The sequence below is a fragment of the Grampus griseus genome (assembly GCF_964374135.1).
Source record: "Grampus griseus genome assembly, chromosome: 10".
Taxonomy (NCBI): Eukaryota; Metazoa; Chordata; class Mammalia; order Artiodactyla; family Delphinidae; genus Grampus; species Grampus griseus.
Genome location: NC_139004.1, coordinates 103746731 through 103766164, shown reverse-complemented (window position 1 = coordinate 103766164; position 19434 = coordinate 103746731). Strand labels below are relative to the sequence as shown.

At 54.4% G+C, this 19434-nt stretch overlaps 1 protein-coding gene across 1 annotated transcript in view; it reads left to right on the top strand.

Annotated features, from left to right (window-relative positions):
• CHCHD6 (coiled-coil-helix-coiled-coil-helix domain containing 6) overlaps window positions 1–19434 on the top strand; it is a 125542-nt gene that overhangs the window by 71556 nt on the left and 34552 nt on the right. Inside the window, exon 5 of the mRNA XM_082664060.1 lies at window positions 9390–9473. Coding sequence (XP_082520186.1) covers window positions 9390–9473 — 84 coding nt within the window. The remainder of the gene's footprint in view (window positions 1–9389; window positions 9474–19434) is intronic.

The following is a 19434-nucleotide window of genomic DNA, read 5'->3' as shown; positions in this document are numbered from 1 at the left end:
AGGGAAGAGAAGATACGACAGTCAGATCTTGCCTGCAGCCACAGAAACCAGCCCCGCTGTTGTGAGCAGGGAGGGAGGCTGGGGGCCCGGATTCAGGGGACGGTGACTGTCGGGGCCCAATCCAGTGCCCGCCCTGACGAGTCATCCCCAGCACACCTGCCCCATGTAGAAGTAGGACAGCACACCCCTGCCCACACACCCCACGGCGGGAGTTTACGGGGGGCTGGAGAGTCCAAGAAGAAAGAGCACGTGGGCAGGGCCTGGAGAATCGGCCAGGCTGGCAGGCAGGACGCAGAAAGAGGCGTTCTGGCACAGAACGGTAGGGCAAGAGCAGAGCCGTGGAAAGCCTGGCGCCCGTGAAGGGGGCACGCTTGCAGGTGGTCGAGTCGAGGTCACAGAAGAGTGGTCCTTCAGTGCCGCCTCCCCGTCGTCCACGACGTGGCCAGGCAGAGGCTGTGGGCGGGGCTGCAGGGTCTGAGCAGACTTCGGGTTGGCCCTGAACCATCGTGTGTCTCGAAGGCCATCAGGGTGGCCGCCGCCGCCCCCCGTAGCCTGGCCTCTGGGCTGTGCCACGGAGGCCCCACGCCAGCGCTGGGGCGGCTCTTCCAAGTTCTCGCGTCCTTGTGGTCTCAGCCCAGGTCGTGGGAGCCAGCGGGGCTGGTGGGACAGTGCTGCACGGAGCCCGGATCCCTCTGGCGGGTTAGAAGCTTGGCCCACCTGCCTGCTGACAGCCACGTGCTCAGGGTGTGACCAGGCCCCTGGCCACCCGTTCCTGGTGAGTCAGGGGCTGCTCCCCCCGACCCGTTCACCTCTGAGAACGTCTCCAGTTCACATCAGGCCAGGAGGATGCTCTGGACACCTTGGCACGGGGTGGCCGGCTCTGCCCGGTGCACGCGGCGCCTCTGCCCGTGGCCTGGTTCTGTGCGAGAGCCATGGCCCAGGCACCGTTGTGTTGAAGCCGTGTCTCTGAGCTCTGATACCTGCAGCCGTGTGGAGCGGCGAATGCGGCCCCCTCCCCCCGCCAATCTTTTCAGCCTGCAGATCTGAGCGCAGGCACTCCTCTGCCCAACCGGCTTATTTCAAGCGGCGTGTTGTTACCCTGCGCTGAAAGACAGCCCCTGCCTCGCTCCCAGGCGGGGGTTTATTCTCCGTCATTACTTTCTAAAAGGTGTTCGGCTAGAAGATTGCCTATTATTTCCTCTGTGAGCCTCTCCTCACTGCCCTTGTGTGGCGACAGCTGACACAGCCGCAGGGGATGCTCTGTGCGCCTGCCCGCGAGTCACCATGCGCGACAAGAGGGAATCAGGACGTCTTCCTGGGCAGCAGCCTTCCGGTTCGGCTTTTATGAACTGGGTTTAAAAAATAAATGTCAGATCGTATCGGTCTCCTGCTTAGAGCTCTTGGGTGCCCCCTTCCTTTCAGCACAGCTGACCTCTCTCCTCTCCCCGGGCCCGAGCGCAGCAGCCTGTTCCCCCGGGAAGCCTTCGCGTTTGTGTCGCCTCCTCAGAGGCCTGAGTGGTCACCACCCCCCTCTCTGGCTGCCCCTGTCCTCACAGCCCTTCCCCACGTCCGTCCGGCATCCTAGCCGCTCATCAGCATGTCCTCGGCCTGCCATCCCCCTGGTGTGTCCCTCGCTCCGGGAGGGCTCCGGACACACGAGCCGCCGGGACGCTGTGGTGGCTGGTAGTCTGAACAGGCAGAGACTGGGAAGCAGCGGAGCCTTGGTGTGGCGAGAAGCAAGGCCAGAGAGGGTCGTGCAGTGCCGGGGAGGGGAGGGCACCTGCAGACGGGCCCAGCACTTGGCTCTGGGAAGGAGGACGCACGGCCCCGGGCAGAACTGCTGTCCACGCTGGGTTCATGACCTGTTTTCCAGTTTCTCGTAGGGAAGTCCAGATGTTTTTCTGTAAAAATCCCAGTTTGGTAAACGCTGGTGACCAATTCAATTGAAAACCAAACCAAACCAACACCACCCAGTAGACCAGAGGAGGACCAGGCAGTTCATGGCCATGAGCGGGCCTCTCCTTCCTTCCCTCCCTCCCTCCCATCTTTCATCCTCTCAGCAGTGACCCTCGCTGACTTCACAGCTTCAGTCCCGTCCTCCGTGCCGCGTGGAGAGGTCAGGACTGTGACCCAGTGGCCCCCGCTGGGTGGCCTTCCCGGAGGAGGCTGGGCAGTCCCGGGCTTTCCCCAGCAGGAGCCCCACGTGGCCTGTCGCTCTGCCCCGCCCCCTAGGCAGCCACCGTAAGCGGAGTCGTGCACGTGGTTACATTTAGTTTTCTGACCTTTCCCCTCCCAGGCCGGAGCCCTTCTAGAAACCTCGGGGATGGGAGCACCTTCCAGGACGGTTTGCGTGGAGACCCACACGTGCTGGGACTCTGTCCCTCTGGGGACAGCTAAAATCTTTGACTTCAGCATCTCAGCTCTGCGTGACCTCACTGTGTGGCTCTGGGTGACTGCATCACTCTGTGCCTCGGTTTTCTTGCCTTTTAAGTGGGTTTAATGGTTCCCTCCTCACCGGATGGTTGGGTGAGTTGAAGGGGCACTTGAGTCATTGTTTATAAACCGTTGCTACGTGGTCACTGCTGTTCTTACTGACTCGGCCCTGTCGTTCAGGAGTCGTCTCTGATCGCTGTTTCTGTTACAATCGAGGTGGTACCTTCCGCCCAGCACCTGGGTGCTGCTGAGGGGAAGCGAGGGTGCAGAGCGCGGGGCCGATGGACCAGACGCGGTGGACGCGCAGGGACGCGGCGGCCTCGCCTTTTCCTGGTCACGTTCTCTTCTTACTCTGCTGCCTTGGAACCCACCTGCCCTGTGAGCCCTCCCTGTTTGGTTGTTCTGTCAGTATCTTGAGAGACGTTAAATTCTCTGACTATGTTCGTGGATCTATTTATGTTCTTCTTTAATCTGTCCAATTTGTTCTGTGTATTTGGGATTTTTGTTACCAGGCGCATACACGTTTATGATTGTTATTTCTTCTTGACTAATTGTCTCTTTTATGATTGTGAACTGCCCTTCTTTATATCTGGTAATATTTTTTTGTCTTGAATTCTCCTTTATCTGATATTAATATAGCTATACCAGCTTTCTCATACAGCAAGTGCACTGCATACAAATGAGTTCTGTTCCGAGAGCACATTCCTAAGTCCAATTTGTTCATAAGTCCAACAAAGTTAGCCTTAGTTAGTTAGGTACCCAACTAACACAGTCGGCTACATAATAATGTACTGTAATAGGTTTATAATACTTTTCACACAAATAATACATAAAAAAACACAAAAAGTAAAGAAAACATTTTTAATCTTGCAGTACCTTGAAAAGTACAGCAGTGCGGTACGACAGGTGGCACACAGGGGCTGGCATCAAGTGAACAGGCAAGAAAAGTTACTGACTGGAGGAGGGAGAGGAGGTGGAAGATGGTAGAGCTGAAGGATTGCTGGCAATAGGAGACGGAGGGCAAGCTGCCATTTCACTCACGCCTGACGTTGATGGAACGCACGTTCGCATCTTTGAAAGTTCGCAACTTGAAGGATCATGTGTAGGGGACTTACTGTGCTTGGTGTGCACGATACACCTTTTCCCATTTTTTAAAACCTGTTTGTATTATTTTTTATCAATAACATATAGGTGGGGTTTTGCCTTTGCATTGGTGTGTATGGTAAGCAGAATAACGGCCCCCCAGAGACGTCCACCTCCCAACCCCCAGGACCTGTGAATGTACTCTCTTGCATGGTAAACAGGGCTCTTCAGATGTCACTAAGTTAAGAATATGTGGTGGGGAGACTATCCTGTATTATCCAAGGATGGCCTGTGTGATCTCAAGTGTCAGGGAGATTAGGAGAAAGGGAAATCAGGGAACGACCAGGGAAAGAAGGAGACAGGAGGGTCAGAGAAGGAGACGTGATGACAGTAGCAGAGGTCAGGGCGACGTGGGGCCGTGAGCCGAGAAATGCAGGCGACCCCTAGACGCTGGGAAGGGCGAGGAAACGGGTTCTTCTCCAGAGCTTCCAGAAGGACACAGCCCTGCTGACCCCACGCCTGTAGCCAAAGAAGACCCATTCGAGACTTCCGATCTCTAGAACTGTAAGAGAATAAACGTGTAGTATTTTAAGCCACTACGTTTCTGGTAAGTTCTCACAACAGCAAGAGGGAACGAATACGGGGTAAGTCTGTTTCTATTCAATGTCATTGTTGGTGTGAGCGCATTTAAATTGACCGTCTGTTATTTGTTTGTTCCGTCTGTTCTTTGTTCCTCTGTGGCTGCTTTCTTGTAGATGTTTTTTGAGGGAGAGGGTGGAGACAAATCAGTACATTTTAGCATTTCGTTTTACCTCCTCTACTGACTCTTTACTTGTGCTTTCTTTGGTTACATTTTTAGTAGTTATTCTGGAAATTACTTTTCAAAAAATCTGTGCTCAAGAAGGATTCTGTTACTTCAGGAATTATTTAGGAACTTCACAAAAGCACCCTGCTTGGGAGTTTTCCGAGCTTCTCAGATCTATTTGTGGTCTTTAATTAATTTTGGAATATTCTTGGCCTTTATCTCTTCCCTTTTTTTGCCCCATCTTTCTCTTTCCCTACTAGGACTTCAGTTAAAGGGATGCTCTGTCGTTTAATATTGTCCTGTAGGTCTTGGGGGCCCTGTTTCATTCTGTTTTTCATGCTTCGTCTGCTTGGGTTTCAACGTGAGTAATCTCTAATCATTTGTTTCCAGGTGCATCGCCTCTTTCCTCTGCTCTGTCCTGTTTGCTAAGGAGCCCACGATTCCTTGCGTCTTTGTTTGGTTCTGTTCTAGTTCGGGTGGTGTCCGTGAAGGTGGAGGAGGGGCCTCTGAAGACCCTCTCTTCCATAAAAGCAATGAAAACGGACAGAGCCTATTTTTTCAGAACTGAAAGTTAACCAAAGACTGTGGCCATCCAGGGGCATTTGTTCAGGAAAAATGGGTGAATCTCAGTAAGGAGCGTGAGGTTGGTGGCATTTCAAATTGTCCTTATTCCCGTCCTCCTTTCCCCAACCTAAGCAGTAACCTTGAAAGCCAGCAGACACAATCTTGGTAAAACCCAGCAGCCTGGCAACCAGTGCACGGGGTGGAAAAGGATTGGAGTCCTTCAAAGCCCTGTTCCCAGAGGTCGTCCTTCTTCTTCCTGTCTAGGGGTTCCCTGGAGGACCCCACTCGCAAGGCTGACTTCATTTCACATGACTCGTGACTCAGGGATGCCCTGGGGTCGTTTGCCGTAAACCATCGGAGGCCATTGTTGAACGCGTGGGACAGTTGGGTGCAGACAGTGGGGTGACCCAAGCGCTAGGCAAGCAGAGCTACAGAAAAGAGGAATGTGGGAGGCTTTGAAAACTCCGGCGCTTTGCTGGGAAGCTGGAGGCCACATTCTGGCTAGGGCTGTGCACAGGGAGATCTCCGGACACCCACACTGAGACGCGTCGCAGCCAGACTGTCAGAGGCCACAGTCAAAGAGAGAATCTTGAAACCAGCAGGAGAAGCCACTCATCACATGCGAGGGACTCTCTGTGAGACTAGCGGCTGGCATCTCCTCAGGAGTAATGTAGGAAGTCTCCACGACTTCCCATGCGGTGCCCACCCTTTCCTGCTAGAGTCTCCGCCGTGTTAACCCTGGTGACTTTGAAGTCCCTCTGGGCTAACTCCGGGCCTTTGTGCATCTGGCTCTATTGAGTATTTCCTCTCTATGGTACATCTTTATTTTCTTGTGTGTGTGTGTGTTTAAATGGTTGATTGAATGCTGAACCTTTTGGGTAAACAAAACAGAACAATGGGCACTGCAGTATATATTTGTGCCAGGGAGGGTTTTCCTTTGTTCTGTGAGACCCTTAGTGTGGGGACTGGGTCCCCTGTGAGTGGCATACAGTTGGATTTCCTTTTTCTTCCTTTTACCCGAAGTGTTAATCTTTTTCCTTTAAGGCTGAGGTTATTTGGTTTGTGGTCTATATTCATTATCTGTTGCTAAATAACAAGTTACGCATCTAGTGGTTTAAAGCAGTAACCACGTATGACCTCACGGTGTCCGCGGACACCTCACGCTGGACACCTCACGGGTCCTTGGGGCTGGGACTGGGCTTGGCTGGGCCTCTGCCCCTGGCTTCTCATGGCTGCGGTCCCGTCCCACGGCCCTCGGGCCATTGGGCTGAGGCCTCTCAGCTCCGTGCCACAGGGGCATCTCCGGAGGGCAGCCCACAACACCAGGGAAGCTGGCTCCGTGGGTGTGGACAAGCGGGTGGGCGCCAGACCGAAAGCACGACCTTTGCCCCTGGAACTGCCCCCTCTCGCTCCAGTCATAGCTGCTCATCAGGATCTGGGTGTCACTCCAGGGCCCGAGCCCGGGGACGTGGGATCCCAGGGGACCATCTCAAAAGCTGTGATCCCTGATTACTTATACTGATTCCCGCAACCTTGCCTGGTCTTTTCTGTTCCGTCCTCTCCTCCCCTCATTCTCCTCCGCCCCCACCTCCTCCGCTCGGGCCTCCCCCTCCTCCCCCTGCCGTCCCTGTGCGTCCCCGTCCCCCGAGCAGCCACAAGGCAGTTGGACTCCGGCCCGTGCTCTGCCCTCGAGTTTTCTGGCTCCTCTGTTACTGTGCGTCCTTGTCCCCGTTGCAGGGCCAAATCTCTCTACTGCGTCCCCATTTCCTAATTTCCCCCTAACTGCCCTCAGCTTGGGGCTTGTCTCATGCATTTGATTCCTTGTTCCTTGAAGAAATTGACATTTATAATATTTACCTACTTGGGGGCTTGCCTGTTTCAGGTTCATTGCTTCTTTTTAAATCAGAAGTTCATTTATCTTTTTGAGCACCTTAAACTTACATGTTTAAAATCCTTTATCAATTGGAAATTTGAACACTGGCTGAATATTTGATGGTGTTAAGGAATTCATTTTTTTTGGTATGCAATGCTGCTGGTTCTGATTAGGAAAATAAAAGTCTCTATCTTTTAGAGAAATATATTGAAGTACGTGCAGATGAAATGACCTGCTGTAAGGAGTCTGGGGGGAGGGAGGGGTGGGCGCTGTAGGTGAAACAGAATTCCCGTTAATCATTTTTTAATATTTCCTTTTTTTTAAAGTTAATTAATTAATTAACTTTATTTTTGGCTAGATCGGGTCTTAGTTGCGGTGTTGCAGGATCTTCGTTGTGGCATGTGGGATCTTTTCACTGTGGTGCGTGGACTTCTCTCTCTAGTTGTGGTGCACAGGCTCAGTAGTTGCAGCGTGCAGGCTTAGTTGCCCTGTGGCACGTGGGACCTTAGTTCCCCAACCAGGGATCGAACCCATGTCCCCTGCATTAGAAGGCGGATTCTTAACTGCTGGACCACTAGGGAAGTCCCTAGTTTATCATTTTGAAGCTTAGTGATGGCTATCTGGGTTTTCTTAAATTTTATTATAAATTTATATTTATTTTACATTATTTAATATATATTTTAATATTATAATATCCATGTTTATTTAGTATTATTTTAGTACAGTAATACAATTTTGCATAATAAAGTTGTAAAAAGCCGTGTCATAACGTCCCATCGTGTGAATTTTGTCTGGAGCGAATTCGCATCAGCTGCTGGTTTGACGGGCAGCCTTTCTAAGCTTACGCTTCCTCGCCGTATTTGGTTTGCAGGCTTGTTTTGAGCACAAGTTTTGGTTTTGGTCTTGTTGGCTTCGTTTCTCTCCTATTTCCTTGTCTGCCTGCCGAGCATTTTCGTGGCAGCCTACAGCTGCCCCAAGGGCCAGCCAGTCCCCGCGCCACCCAGCTGTGGCCTGGGGTTCACGGCGCTGGAGCTGTGGCCTCTGGGCTGAACCCAGCTCCCGGCAGATTGAGAACCACGGCCCGACATGGGGTCCTCAGGATTCTCAGGTTGGCTTCTTATCCTGGGGGAGCCCTGGGCTCCGGGGGCGAAGCTGGCCCCACGCCCGCCTCTGCCCAAGGCTGTGGCTTTGGCCTCACCTGCCTCTGTGTCCGTCTGTTCTGTTGGACGTTTGCATCTTGTTATCTGCCTTGTGTTTGGAGCAGGGCAGGTGCATCGAGCGTGCTCATCTGACAGTTCCCTTCACTTCCCCCTTCAAAGACTGTGACCCGAGAGCGGGCATGCATAATGGTGACATTTTACCTTTGTGTTGGAGACAGTGTGCTTTATGCAGTGTTTTTCCCCAGAAGGCCGACTGGGAAATGTCTTAGGGAGAACGACGGTCGCTACCCTGCAAGCTGTCGGCCTGTGGTTCCCCAGCCCGTGTCCATCTGCAGTTGTCCTATTTTTCTGTCTCTTCTGCTGGGATCTAAGCTCCATGAGGACAGGAGCTCCCCCTCACCCCCAGTGCCCCAGCCCCCTTACAGGCGTGTGTGTCACGTGGCAACACCCGCTAACGTCTGGCTCTGACCTGAGGGCCACCTGCCTGCCATGCGCCAGGCAAGGGCCGGACGGTGGCCGCTCTGCAGAGTGGGCACCTCCGTCCGCCAAACCTGCGGCACCGGCACGGCCTCTGGTCCAGGCGCCAACACCGGGCGTTTGCGTTGCACGCACTTTCTACAGCTCCTGCGCCAGGCCAGCCCTCCTTTTTCTCAGGCAGAGGCAGGCCAGGGGCCCTGACTCAGGGAGGTTCCAAGGACTCCGGGGACATGGGCCTCCCCGTCAGGAGGACGTGAATTCCTGCTTCGTCTGATGCAGCATCATTGTGCGTGGGCCTACCGTGACCCTGGCCTTGCCGTTGGGGTTTCCTTTGACCCGTGCACAGCCCGTGGGGGGAGTCATTCCGGGTTTATGTGTCACACATGCGTGGGCTGGCGCTTGGGGTCAGGGACTTGTTGAAGGACCCCCGGCTGGTTGAGGGTGGGGAGGGGGCTGGCCCGGGTAGCCTGCTGTGACCTTGTGGGGGTCCTCGGCCGTGTGCTCCCGTCAGGAGGCCGAGGGGCAGCTGTCCCGCGAGGCCTAGGATTCTGGGTTCCAAGGCTGCTCACCTTTCAGCTCCCTGGCCCTTGGAGACAGGTGGTCTGCTCAGCAGAAGGAGGACATCTGGGCGTGCCTGCCGCTCAGAGCTCAGGCAGTGAGTCGGCGGCGCGTGTGCTATGGGGACGGCGCAGTGCTTCTGGCCTGCGCGCCTTGAGGCTGCACGGCTTCCGTCCAGGCCCTTCTCTGCCCAGGCTCCACCCCAGCTCCGCTCGTGGCTTTGAGCTTCGGGGCCGTCACCTAAGCCGCCCTGTTTCTGCGTTGTGATGGGGCCCTAGTCATCCTGCCTGCCTTTGGAGACCGTGGGGCGTGTGTGCACACGCTTGCCCTGGTCAGTGCTGCAGGGTTCCCCCTTAACGTCGGTAGCGACGTGGCACTGTGTGGGCTTCCCATTCGTAGGTCGCCAACGGCTGACTGGACTCTGCTCTCCTTGCAGGCCAGGGAGCTGGAGAGCCGAGAGGCGGAGCTGAGACGCCGCGACGCCTTATACAAGGAGCAGCTCGGGCACCTGGAGAAGCAGGTGAGCGGTCCGGCGGGAGGGCGGCCGGGCCCCGAGCTCCGGGCGGGCTCAGGAAACTGACCCCGTGTGCTGGGAAGAGGTAGTGATAGTGCGACCGTCGCAGTACCAATACACGAGCGCCGTTACTGATTTTCTCCTGGGGGTCAAGGATCAGGGGGCCCGTCTCAACTTTTCTGAAGATGAGCCTTTGAAACGAACGAGTTTCAGAGGCACATCATCTGCCCTTTTTCAAATCTGCAACAACGAAAATTCATTTGGTGACTTTGTAACTTGCTTCCTGTTTGGGGGGCTTAGTTTGTTGATCATGAAGGAGTTTTCAAAGAGACCCTGAAAACGTGGGAGGCGATGGTTGGCAGGTTAACACTGGCTCTCCCTATGCCTGAGACCGTGGCCAAGCCACCGAGTGCCTGCTGTCCCCGCGGGTCCTGGAGTCCCTTGTCTCGGTTTGGAGCTTTGAGATTGGGGGTGTCTTGCAGGCTTGATGGCAGCCTGCCGTGGGGACAGAAGGGGGTCACCCGTTGGTGTCCGGGGGACGCCAGGCGTGTGAGGCGTGCAGCCCGGAGGGTGACTCTCCTCTGGTTCTCTGCCTTACGGCCCGTGCTCTGCTTCTTTCCCACCGCCCTCCCGCTCGTCCTGGGTCAGGTCCAGACTCCTCACATAGGCAGATGGGCCCCTTCTTTTAAGTGAGGTTTGCCTGCGTGCTTGTGAGTGTTACTGAAAGCTTCCAGAAGAGGTGTGCAGAGGCTTAAATGCTAGCATTTTGCAAAACAGGAGCTGGGTCCCTGGAGGGAGGTGGGGCGGAGGGGGAGAGAGGCTGGGCCGGCCCAGTGGGCCTTCTCCGGGGACAGATCTGCTCCTGTAATTGCTGGGACCACGGAGAATCTTCTCCAGCTGCCGTTGCTATTGTATTTTTATATAAATTCTGCCTCCGTTTTTGAATGCTCAGACTTTGACATTTTCAGCTTCTGCACCTTCCAATCATCAAGCTCCTTTTTCTTTTCTTTTTTTTTTTTTGGTTTCCTTTTACGCTTGGAAATTGATGGTGGAAAGCTGTTCGGGGCAGACTTGGAACAGCGGCTGGATCATCCTCGACCCCTCAGCAGCTGGGAGCCAGTCGGGGTGGGGAAGGTCCGGGTGGGAGGCGCAGAGGCCCGTTGCCCGGAGGATGCCGTCTGGACCCAGCCGTGTGATCGGCGTCGACGGGCAGGAGAGCCCGTGGAGTCCAGACCCGTGTTCAGGGGCGGGGACTTCGTGACCCTTCTGTGCCCGTGACGGTTATTCCTGAGTGAGGGGAGCATTTTTGATTGGGCGCCTGTGCCTCGTGATCTTTCTGAGCAGTTGTTCCCGGTGCCCAGGTCGCCAGGCTGGAGCGAGGAGGGTTTGCCTTTTCCCGCGGAGAGAGGTGAGCTGCCGCGTTCACAGCGGCCTTGCCAGGGTCTTGGCCCGGGAAGCAAAGCTGGCGTGATGTCCGTTCAGGCGGCAGGCAGAGGGCGGCGTGCACTGACGACGGGTGGCTGGACACCAGCTCCGCTGTCCTCTCCGTGCTCTCTCCCCTGCAGGCTGCAGGCTGCGCTCCAGCGGCAGCGGGTGTGTCTGAGGCAGCCTCATCTCCAGGGATGGCCTCTTCTCCAGCCTCGCTGGGCCCGGGGCGAGGCGGGTGGGGCGGGCATCTCTGGGGTCCAGCAGAGCTCAGCCCGGGTTCCGCCTCAGCAGCACAGCAGCCTGGGACTTGGAGCAAGTTGTCTGAATTCCGGAGCCTCCGTTTCCTCGTCTTTGAAATGGGAATTTCAAACCTGAGCTGCCAGCCGTCTGGGGGATGTGTGGTTGTTTGCATAAAGCAGCCCCCGGAGCGCCTGGAGGACCCACCCAGTCATCCCGCGTTAGTTTGGCTGTGTTCAGCGCCGGGCAGTGGTGCTTCCTGCCACACGGAGCCCCCAGTCCAGGGTGGGAGGGGAGGGGACGCTGAGGGCTAGGGCCCCAGACGAGGGACGCCTGAGACCGTCCTGCGACCCATGGGCCTGCCAGCTCCGTCAGTATAGTCTTACTTTTCCAGACTCAGCAGCTGCAAGTGGAGAGGGCACTTTTGGGGTGTAGTTTCAAAGAGTGGGGCAGGGAGAAAGGGAGGACCTTGGATTCCGGGCTCCCTCGCCTAGAGGTTCGCCCAGTCCCCGCCGTCCCAGCCCTGCCTGTGAGCAGGTGGTGCTTCTCCTGGCTTCCGTGCTTTCTGCCTGGGCTTTGCTTTTCCTAAGGAGCGGCCGTGCCATGACCCTGCCACACCTGCAGCCTTCTCAGTGCAGCACGAAGCAGCTCCACCTGGAGTCCCTGAGCCTCTCCAGGAAAACAGGGAAGTCCACTTCACAAGACAAGGTGGCTGCTGGTCAGGGCTGCAGGAAGAGGGCCCCGCCTCACGCTTTGGGGAAACGAGTTACAGCCCAAGGCGACCCTGTCACACACTCAGTGGAGCGGCCACCGTAGGGAGGATGGGTACCAAGGATGGTGGTTCAGCCTGTGCTCCCAGGGGGCTGCCTGGCCAGGCCGCCTTGGGAAGCTGTCACCCAGGGACCCTGGAGCTGAGCACAGCTATGCCCTGAGGCCTGGCCTTTCTTAGCAAGAATGGGCTGCTTATACCTGGGCTCGTGGGACCACTGCCTCCGATAAGGCGAGACAGGAGGACCCTTGATCCAATCCGATTCTTTTCACGTGTAGGAAAGTGGCCCTAAGGCAGCTCAGTGGTTTGAGAGTCAACTGGTACAGCGGTGAGTGCTGTGCTCTTAGACCTAGAAGGACCTGGGCCCTGTCCCTGGCACTTAAGACAGAAGTGGAGAAGTGGGTCAGCCTGCCTTGTGTTCCATCTGTGGTCACCCTGGTTGCCTGCACTTCTGTTTCTGAGGACTCAGAGGTTAGAATCCCGTCGGGGGTGTGACTGGCCAGCAACCTTAGGTTTCCCCAAATCCACCTTTTCTCCCTTTGCTAAAGTGGACATGGTCTTGTCTGGTATCTTCCCATTTTCTCTGAATTCTGAGTTGCCAGAGCAACAAGAGTCTCCGTCAGGGAATTCAGAGCTGGCGGGACTCGCCTGGGTGGGGACGGGAATTCATCTCGCATGCCGACGCTGTCTGCGGCCGACCCCAGTGTCCACGCTGGGTTCACTCTTTTCCGTCCCCTGGGTGGAGGCTGGGAGTTCAGGGGCTCTTTCTCTCCGCCCTCTGCTGACTGCACACGTCCTCAGCAGCGCGGGCCTGTCCTCCTGGTCCCCGTCTCTCCTAATGAAATTTTAAAGCCCTGGCTTTGTGCTCGGCGTTTTCCAGCAGATCAGCCCGCCGGGGTCTCAGCCCTCCTGGCCCTACTCCCCGGCCCTGGCCATCCGTCCCATGGCCCCTGTGCCCTGTCGGGAGCACAGGGCAGAGGTCACCTTTGTGCCCTTCCCGGGAGATATGAGGATCGGTTGTGACTGTATCTCTCGGAAGAGTGTTTTTAGAGACCTTACCGCTGAAGCTGTCCTCCTGCCGTGGAGGTGTCTGGTGTCCTCGCCGGCCGCTGCAGTTGGTCCCCAGCCGCTGGCACTGCTCTCACCCTGGCTTTTCAGTGTCCACGCACAGCTGCTACCTGTGCCCGGGGGGCAGGCACCTCCCAAGGCTTTGTCTGTCTCCTGCAGGCCCTGTGTGTGGACGTGGCCCTTCCTGCTGCGTCTCAGGGACCACGTGCAGCTTGCACGCGGCCCCGTGGCCTCCTAAGTGGTGGACGTGGGATGTACGTCTGGGGCTGGCTGACTCCAGAATCCTGGTCCGGGCGCCCTGTTCACGCTGGGATTTATCTTTTTAACGGGCAGGCAGATATGCTCCAGAAAGGAAATGGCCACGTGGCCCTGCCTATTCTGCATCCAGACTGCATCCTCCTGGACAGTCTGATGCCACGTCCTGCACTTGGAGGTGACTGTCCAAGGAGCTGTCCCCTCAAGGCAGCCTGTGGCGCTAAGTGCCCAGGTTGGTGTTACACCTGCTACAGTAGAGGGTCTGCCTGCGCGTCGTCCTTCCCTCAGGGTCAGTGATGGCGGTCACAGTGCAGTCGAGCTGGGGGGAGCCTTAGGAAGGAGCGTGGTCACTGAGTCAGGGGGAAGCGGTCGCAGAGCTGAGTGGCAGGGACGGTGCAGTGGCGGAGCGCATAGGATGGCCAGGCACGCGAGGCGGTGGTGGGTGTGAGGGCCACGCGAGGCCACCGCAGCGGCTCTGTGTGCAGGGCTTATGTCTCCACATGGACCGTCTTCCTGTGAGCTCGCCCCCCAGCTGGGAAAGCCAAGGTCTTCCGGGCTCTTTCCTCTCCCTGTCTGTGTGTTTCCTACACTCCATCCATCCCCACACTTCCCCTCCTCTGCATCCACGTCTCTGTCATCTGTCACCCACACGAGGGCATCGTCCCTGATGGTCTCCAGGCCTTAGTGACCGTCCCTCTGTCCCGTCCAGATTTCTCATTGCCGTGTCTGCACTGTGCTTCCTCACCCGGCCCTGAACGTCACCTGGTCGGGCCCTGCACGCCCTTCAGACTCCACTCCACCATCTGCTGGCCCAGCTCAGCGTCCCCAGCCTCTGATGGGGGTCGGCCTCGTGCCCCAGCTTGAGCTCCAGGTCGGGAGGTGATTCTTACACATGCAGCAGCAAACCTGCAAATCCAGAGCAGAGAAAGCGGGGGAGGGAAGGGTCCTCTGTGGACACACACCCAGCACAGGTCCTGGGGCTGTGGCCTGTGTGCCTACCCACCCGAAGCCAACCCGCAGGTCCCTGCAGAGCGAAGGCCTTCCCACCTCCGTCAGCGGCAGCTCGGGCCCATCGGCAGACACGGAGGACGTGGGGCTGGGCAGGCGCGGCTCCCACTGCAGGGCAGCCAGGCCGGGGCCATCCCGGGCACTCGGAACCCGGGGATCACGTGGGAAGGGTGTGGAATGTAAAGATTCTGGGGCTCCTGGAGGCCTCTTACCTGGTGCCTTCTTAAATACACCAAAGTCAGTTTGGAGGGGTCTTGGCGCTCTTAGGGTCTCACAACACCAGCCTCTAAACTCAAGCAGAGGGAGGTTAGGTTATTTACCCGAGTTAAATGGCTCAAGAAAGGACTTCATGTCTTACTTGAAATGCTTTGGGACGTAAAGATTCCGGCCCATCACTGTCTCCGCGAGGGCTGTCCGTGTGGACCCCGTGGAGCTGGGTTCCTGCCATCGTCCCAGGAGGAACACAGGCCGTCCCATCTCTTGTTCAGAGGGTCACACTTGGCAAGTGTTGTGGACGTGCTCATGGCCTCTGTCGAGAATGCCAGGCGTCACTGAAACAAACAGACGACGTTGCGGCACCTGGTTGTTGGTTACCAGCTGGCAGCTTTGCCTAGAACAGTGGTACCTGTGGACACCTGCCCCGGGCGTCCCTGTGGCACCTGCTCCCACGGCCCACTTCCCTGTCGACGCCCAGGAACACGTGTCATCTGGCCGAGAAGCCGATCGGAGGGCGCTGCCAGTGGTCCTGAGTGGAACCCCTTCCCATCAGGTTTCCGGTAACCCCTGGAGCCAGGAGCGGCGTTGCTGACCTTGTGGCTGGGGCGCTTGGGAGGGGCCTGGGGAGCTCTAGCGATACGAAGCAGCAGTAGGTGCTTGGGGGAGAGTTGGTGTGAAGCGTGAGTTTGGTGAGAAGCCGCTGAGCTGACCTGCCGGGACTGTGGGGCTCTGTGAGGCAGCAGGGCCCCCGCCAGATGACGTGCGGTCGCGAACGTTCCGTTTCATCAACAGCGTTGCCGACAGCACCCCTCTGCCCTGAACACGTGACCTTGAGCACACAGGCGGCTCTGTCCAGGCTGCTCTTGATACTCTCCTGTGACTCCCCTTCCCCAGGGCGCCCGAGGGGAGGGGCTTCCTGCGGAACAGGATTCGCTTGGCAGAAATCGTCTCACTGCAAACTCCCATCAAGGCAGCGCCTTGTTTCTTTGAGATCGCCTCTCAGATGTGTTAATGAGGGAAGAAAGAATGAGAACTATGAGGAAAGTCTGGAGGAAAGTGGATCAGTAAGATGTGAAGAGGGAAAGTAGACAAATGACTCAACAGCTGGAGGAGCTGAGCAGAAAGGAGGGAGGGGGTTTACATGGAATCAGAGAGGCATCTGAAGGGGGTTTGAAAGGGAAGCACAGAGATTCCGAAGACTTTAAGTTGCTCGCTCTGAATGATTAACTGCTGACTGAGGCTCTGAGGCCAAAATCATGCCTGTATTGAAATGAGAAAAAAAGACAGAAGTGTACGAATCTCCTTAGTTTTCAAAATGAACCTCAAGAAGGATAAACCAGAAACTAACGAGATTTTTACCTACAGCTGGGAGTGGGAATGGGCTGGCAAGACAGGGAGGGTGTGGGACATCTCTGAGTATGTTCTTTATAAATAGTTTGACTTTTGAACTGTGTTAATGTTTTGCTTATTTGAAAAGTAAATCGACAGAGATGGTGTTAAAAATTAATACAAGCAGAAATAAATGAACCCAGCCATCTATCAGACAGATACCGCCCCACAGAGAGGGACTTCCAGAGGGAAGACGTCTGGGCTCCCCTCTCCCTGCTCTCCCCACCAAGCACAGCTGGGAACCCTGGAATAAGTGGAGAGGCACCACAGGTCTCTGAAAGGAAGGGAGAGGGAGAGCTGGCGAGGGACCCTGGGATGAAGGAACAGCGCAGTGGCCCACGTGCTCACAACCCCCTCCCGGTGACAGAAGGCAAACAGGGCCAGTGTCTTTGGCCCCAGCCTGGTGGCAGATGGCTTCGCAGGTCGGCTCAGAGTCCTCCAGATTGAGACAGAGCCCCTCCCAGCCACACTGGGGGTCAGGTGAGAGCCCCTGGCATGCATCCCCAACAAGTGTTCCTCATCCCTGGGACCAGAGACTCCCTCCTTCCCCCGAGACCCCAAATGGCTCGACAGCACACCAGGGGGATCCTGCCACAGCAGGGCTGGGGGCAGCCAGGGAGCACTGGCCTGGGAAGAACACTTTGTCCTGTGGACCAGAGGGTCCTGGCTCCCACCCAGATCATTGGTGAGCTGCTGGCCGGCAGGAGATGTCCTGCCCACAAGTGGCTGGGGCAGTGCTCCTTGGGTCCTGTAGGCAAGAGATGCCTGACAGTGGCAGGGGGACCCCTCCCCAACAAGTGGCTGGCGGGGGAGCACAGCCTGGGGAAGCACTTCCTGCTCCGCAGGCAACCCCGCAGGGTCAGCAGGAGCCCCAGTGCCTTGGAGGAACCAAGTGGACATGATAGTGCGGTAAAGGCTCTGAATCCAGTTGCTGAGCAACTCCCAGAGGTAAAGCCACACTTAGACTCACAATCATGAAACTTCTGAAAACTGAAGACAAAACTGGAAAGCCGTCAGAGAAAACCAGCGTTACGTACGCGGTGATGCCGATTTTATCGATGGTGGAACCTCATCTAAAATCACGGAGGCCAGAGGAAGTGGCGCATTTCCTGAGTCCTGAAAGAAGAACTCTGTTAACCATGAATTCTACACCCAGCAAAACTATCCTTTAGGAACGAAGAGGAAATGAAGACGTTCTTGGATTACAGAGAGCTAAGAGAATTTGTGGCTGCCCAGTGTACCCGTAAGGAATGGCAAAGTAAGTTATTCAAACAGAAGGAAATGATAAAAGAAATAATTTGGGAATATGGACAAGAAAGAAAGAACAAATGAGAAATAAAAATGCAGATAAATACAACAGATTATCCTTCTTCACATGAATTTTTAAAATCATATTTGATTGTTGAAACAAAAAATATAACATCGTATGATGTGAGGCAAATGCATGTGCAAAAAATGCTCAAAGTAGACTTTAAAAAGTGGAGAGGCTGCAGGAACCTAAGTGGAAGTGAGGCTTGCAGACTTGACCCTGAGCGGTAGAGCGTCAGCAGCAGCAGGTTGTACATTACATGTGTATATTGTAATGCTCAGTGCAGCCACTGAGAAAGTTAGGTGAAGCAGTGACTCAGACACACTATTAATAAATCAACATGGAATCTGATGAAATGTTTAACTGACAGGAAGACCAGAAAAGAGAAATGGAGGAAGAACAGAGGGAACAAACAGAAAACATGTAACAAGATGGAAGACTTAAGCTCTAACTGTCAGTAATCACCTTAAAGGTAAATGGTCTAAATATACCAGTGAAAAGGCCGAGGTTGCCACACAGACACACACACACACAACTCTGCCGCCTATAAGAGAATTCAAATACGGTGACACAGAGGGAAAGGAAAAGGGTGAAAACAGATGTGTCGGGCTTCCCTGGGGGCGCAGTGGTTGAGAGTCCGCCTGCCGATGCAGGGGACACGGGTTCGTGCCCCAGTCCGGGAAGATCCCACATGCCGCGGAGCGGCTGGGCCCGTGAGCCGTGGCCGCTGAGGCTGCGCGTCCAGAGCCTGTGCTCCGCAACGGGAGAGGCCACAACAGTGAGAGGCCCGCGTACCGCAAAAAAAAAAAAAAAGAAAGAAAAAAAAAATGTGTCATGTAAACATCGATCCAGAAAAACATAGGAGTGGTCATTAATATCAGATAAAGTACTTCAGCGCAAAGGCAATTACTAGACACAAAGAAGGGTGTTATATGATGATAAAAGGATCAGTCTACCAGGAAGGCATAGTAATCCTAAGTGTGTATGCACCGAAGAAGAGAGGCCTAAAACATGTGAAGCCAAAACTGACGGGGCAGAAAGAAACACACAAACCTGAAATAATAGTTTGGGGACCTCAATATCCCCTTTTCTCAGCAACTGATAGAAGTGCTAGACAGAAGGTTGTCGAGGATATAAAGGGTCTAAATGACACAACCAACCAGCAGGATCTAACTGACATATAAAGGATACTCCAACAATAGCAAAATGCATATATTTTTTAAGCACCTGTGGGACCAAGATAGTCTATATCCTGGGCCCTAAAACTAACCTTAACAAATTTGAAAGAATGGAAATCACATATCAAAATATATAGGATATAGCTTAAGCAGGGTTGAATGGGAAATTTATACCAGTGAATCCCTAAATTAGAAAAGAGGAAAAGTTTCAAATTAAAAGCTCAAGAAATTAGAAAAAGAACAGCAAAATAAACCCAAAGCAAGCAGAAGGAAGGAAATAATAAAAGATAAGAATAGAAAATATAATCATAATAGGAAAACACTGAAGAGAATTAATGAAACAAGATGCTGGTTCTCGGAACAATTGGATAAAATTGATAAACCTCCAGCAAGACTGACAAAGATGTAGAGAAGACGCAGGTCACCCCCGTCACAGTGAAGCAGGCTGGACCCCCACAGATTCCATGGCCACTGGGAGGGAATGAAGTGACACCACTTTATGCTCATAAATTCCACAGCGTAGAAGAAATGGACCAGTTCTTCGAAAGCCACAAACTGCTAAAAGTCAGCCAAGATGAAACTGATAAACAGAATAGTCCTGTAACCACTGAAGACATGGACTTCATGACTTTAAGACTCCAGGAGAAGAAATCTCGAGGCCCAAACGGCACCTCTGGAGATTTCTACCGAACAGTTAAAAAGAATTAAAACCAATTTTATGCAATCTCTTCTAGAAAATAGAAGCTCAGGGGAAACTTCCCAACTCATTTTATGAGGCCAGTATTATTCAGTACTTTGTCAGACAAGCAGTGTTACCAAACCAAAGACAAGAGAAAACTACAATGTCTCTCGTGAAGTTAGACACAAAAATCCTCAACAAAATATTTGCAAACCAAATCCAGCAATGTATGAAAAGAATTACACACTATGTGTGTATACACCATGTTATGCAAAGTGGGGTTCATTCTGGGTGTGCAAGGCTGGGTCAGTGTCTGAAAATCAATGAAATCCGTTATATCAACATGCTAAGGGAAAAAACATATGATCATACTAATTGATACAGAGAAGTATTTGACAGAAATCTCCTCCCATTCATGATAAACACTCTTG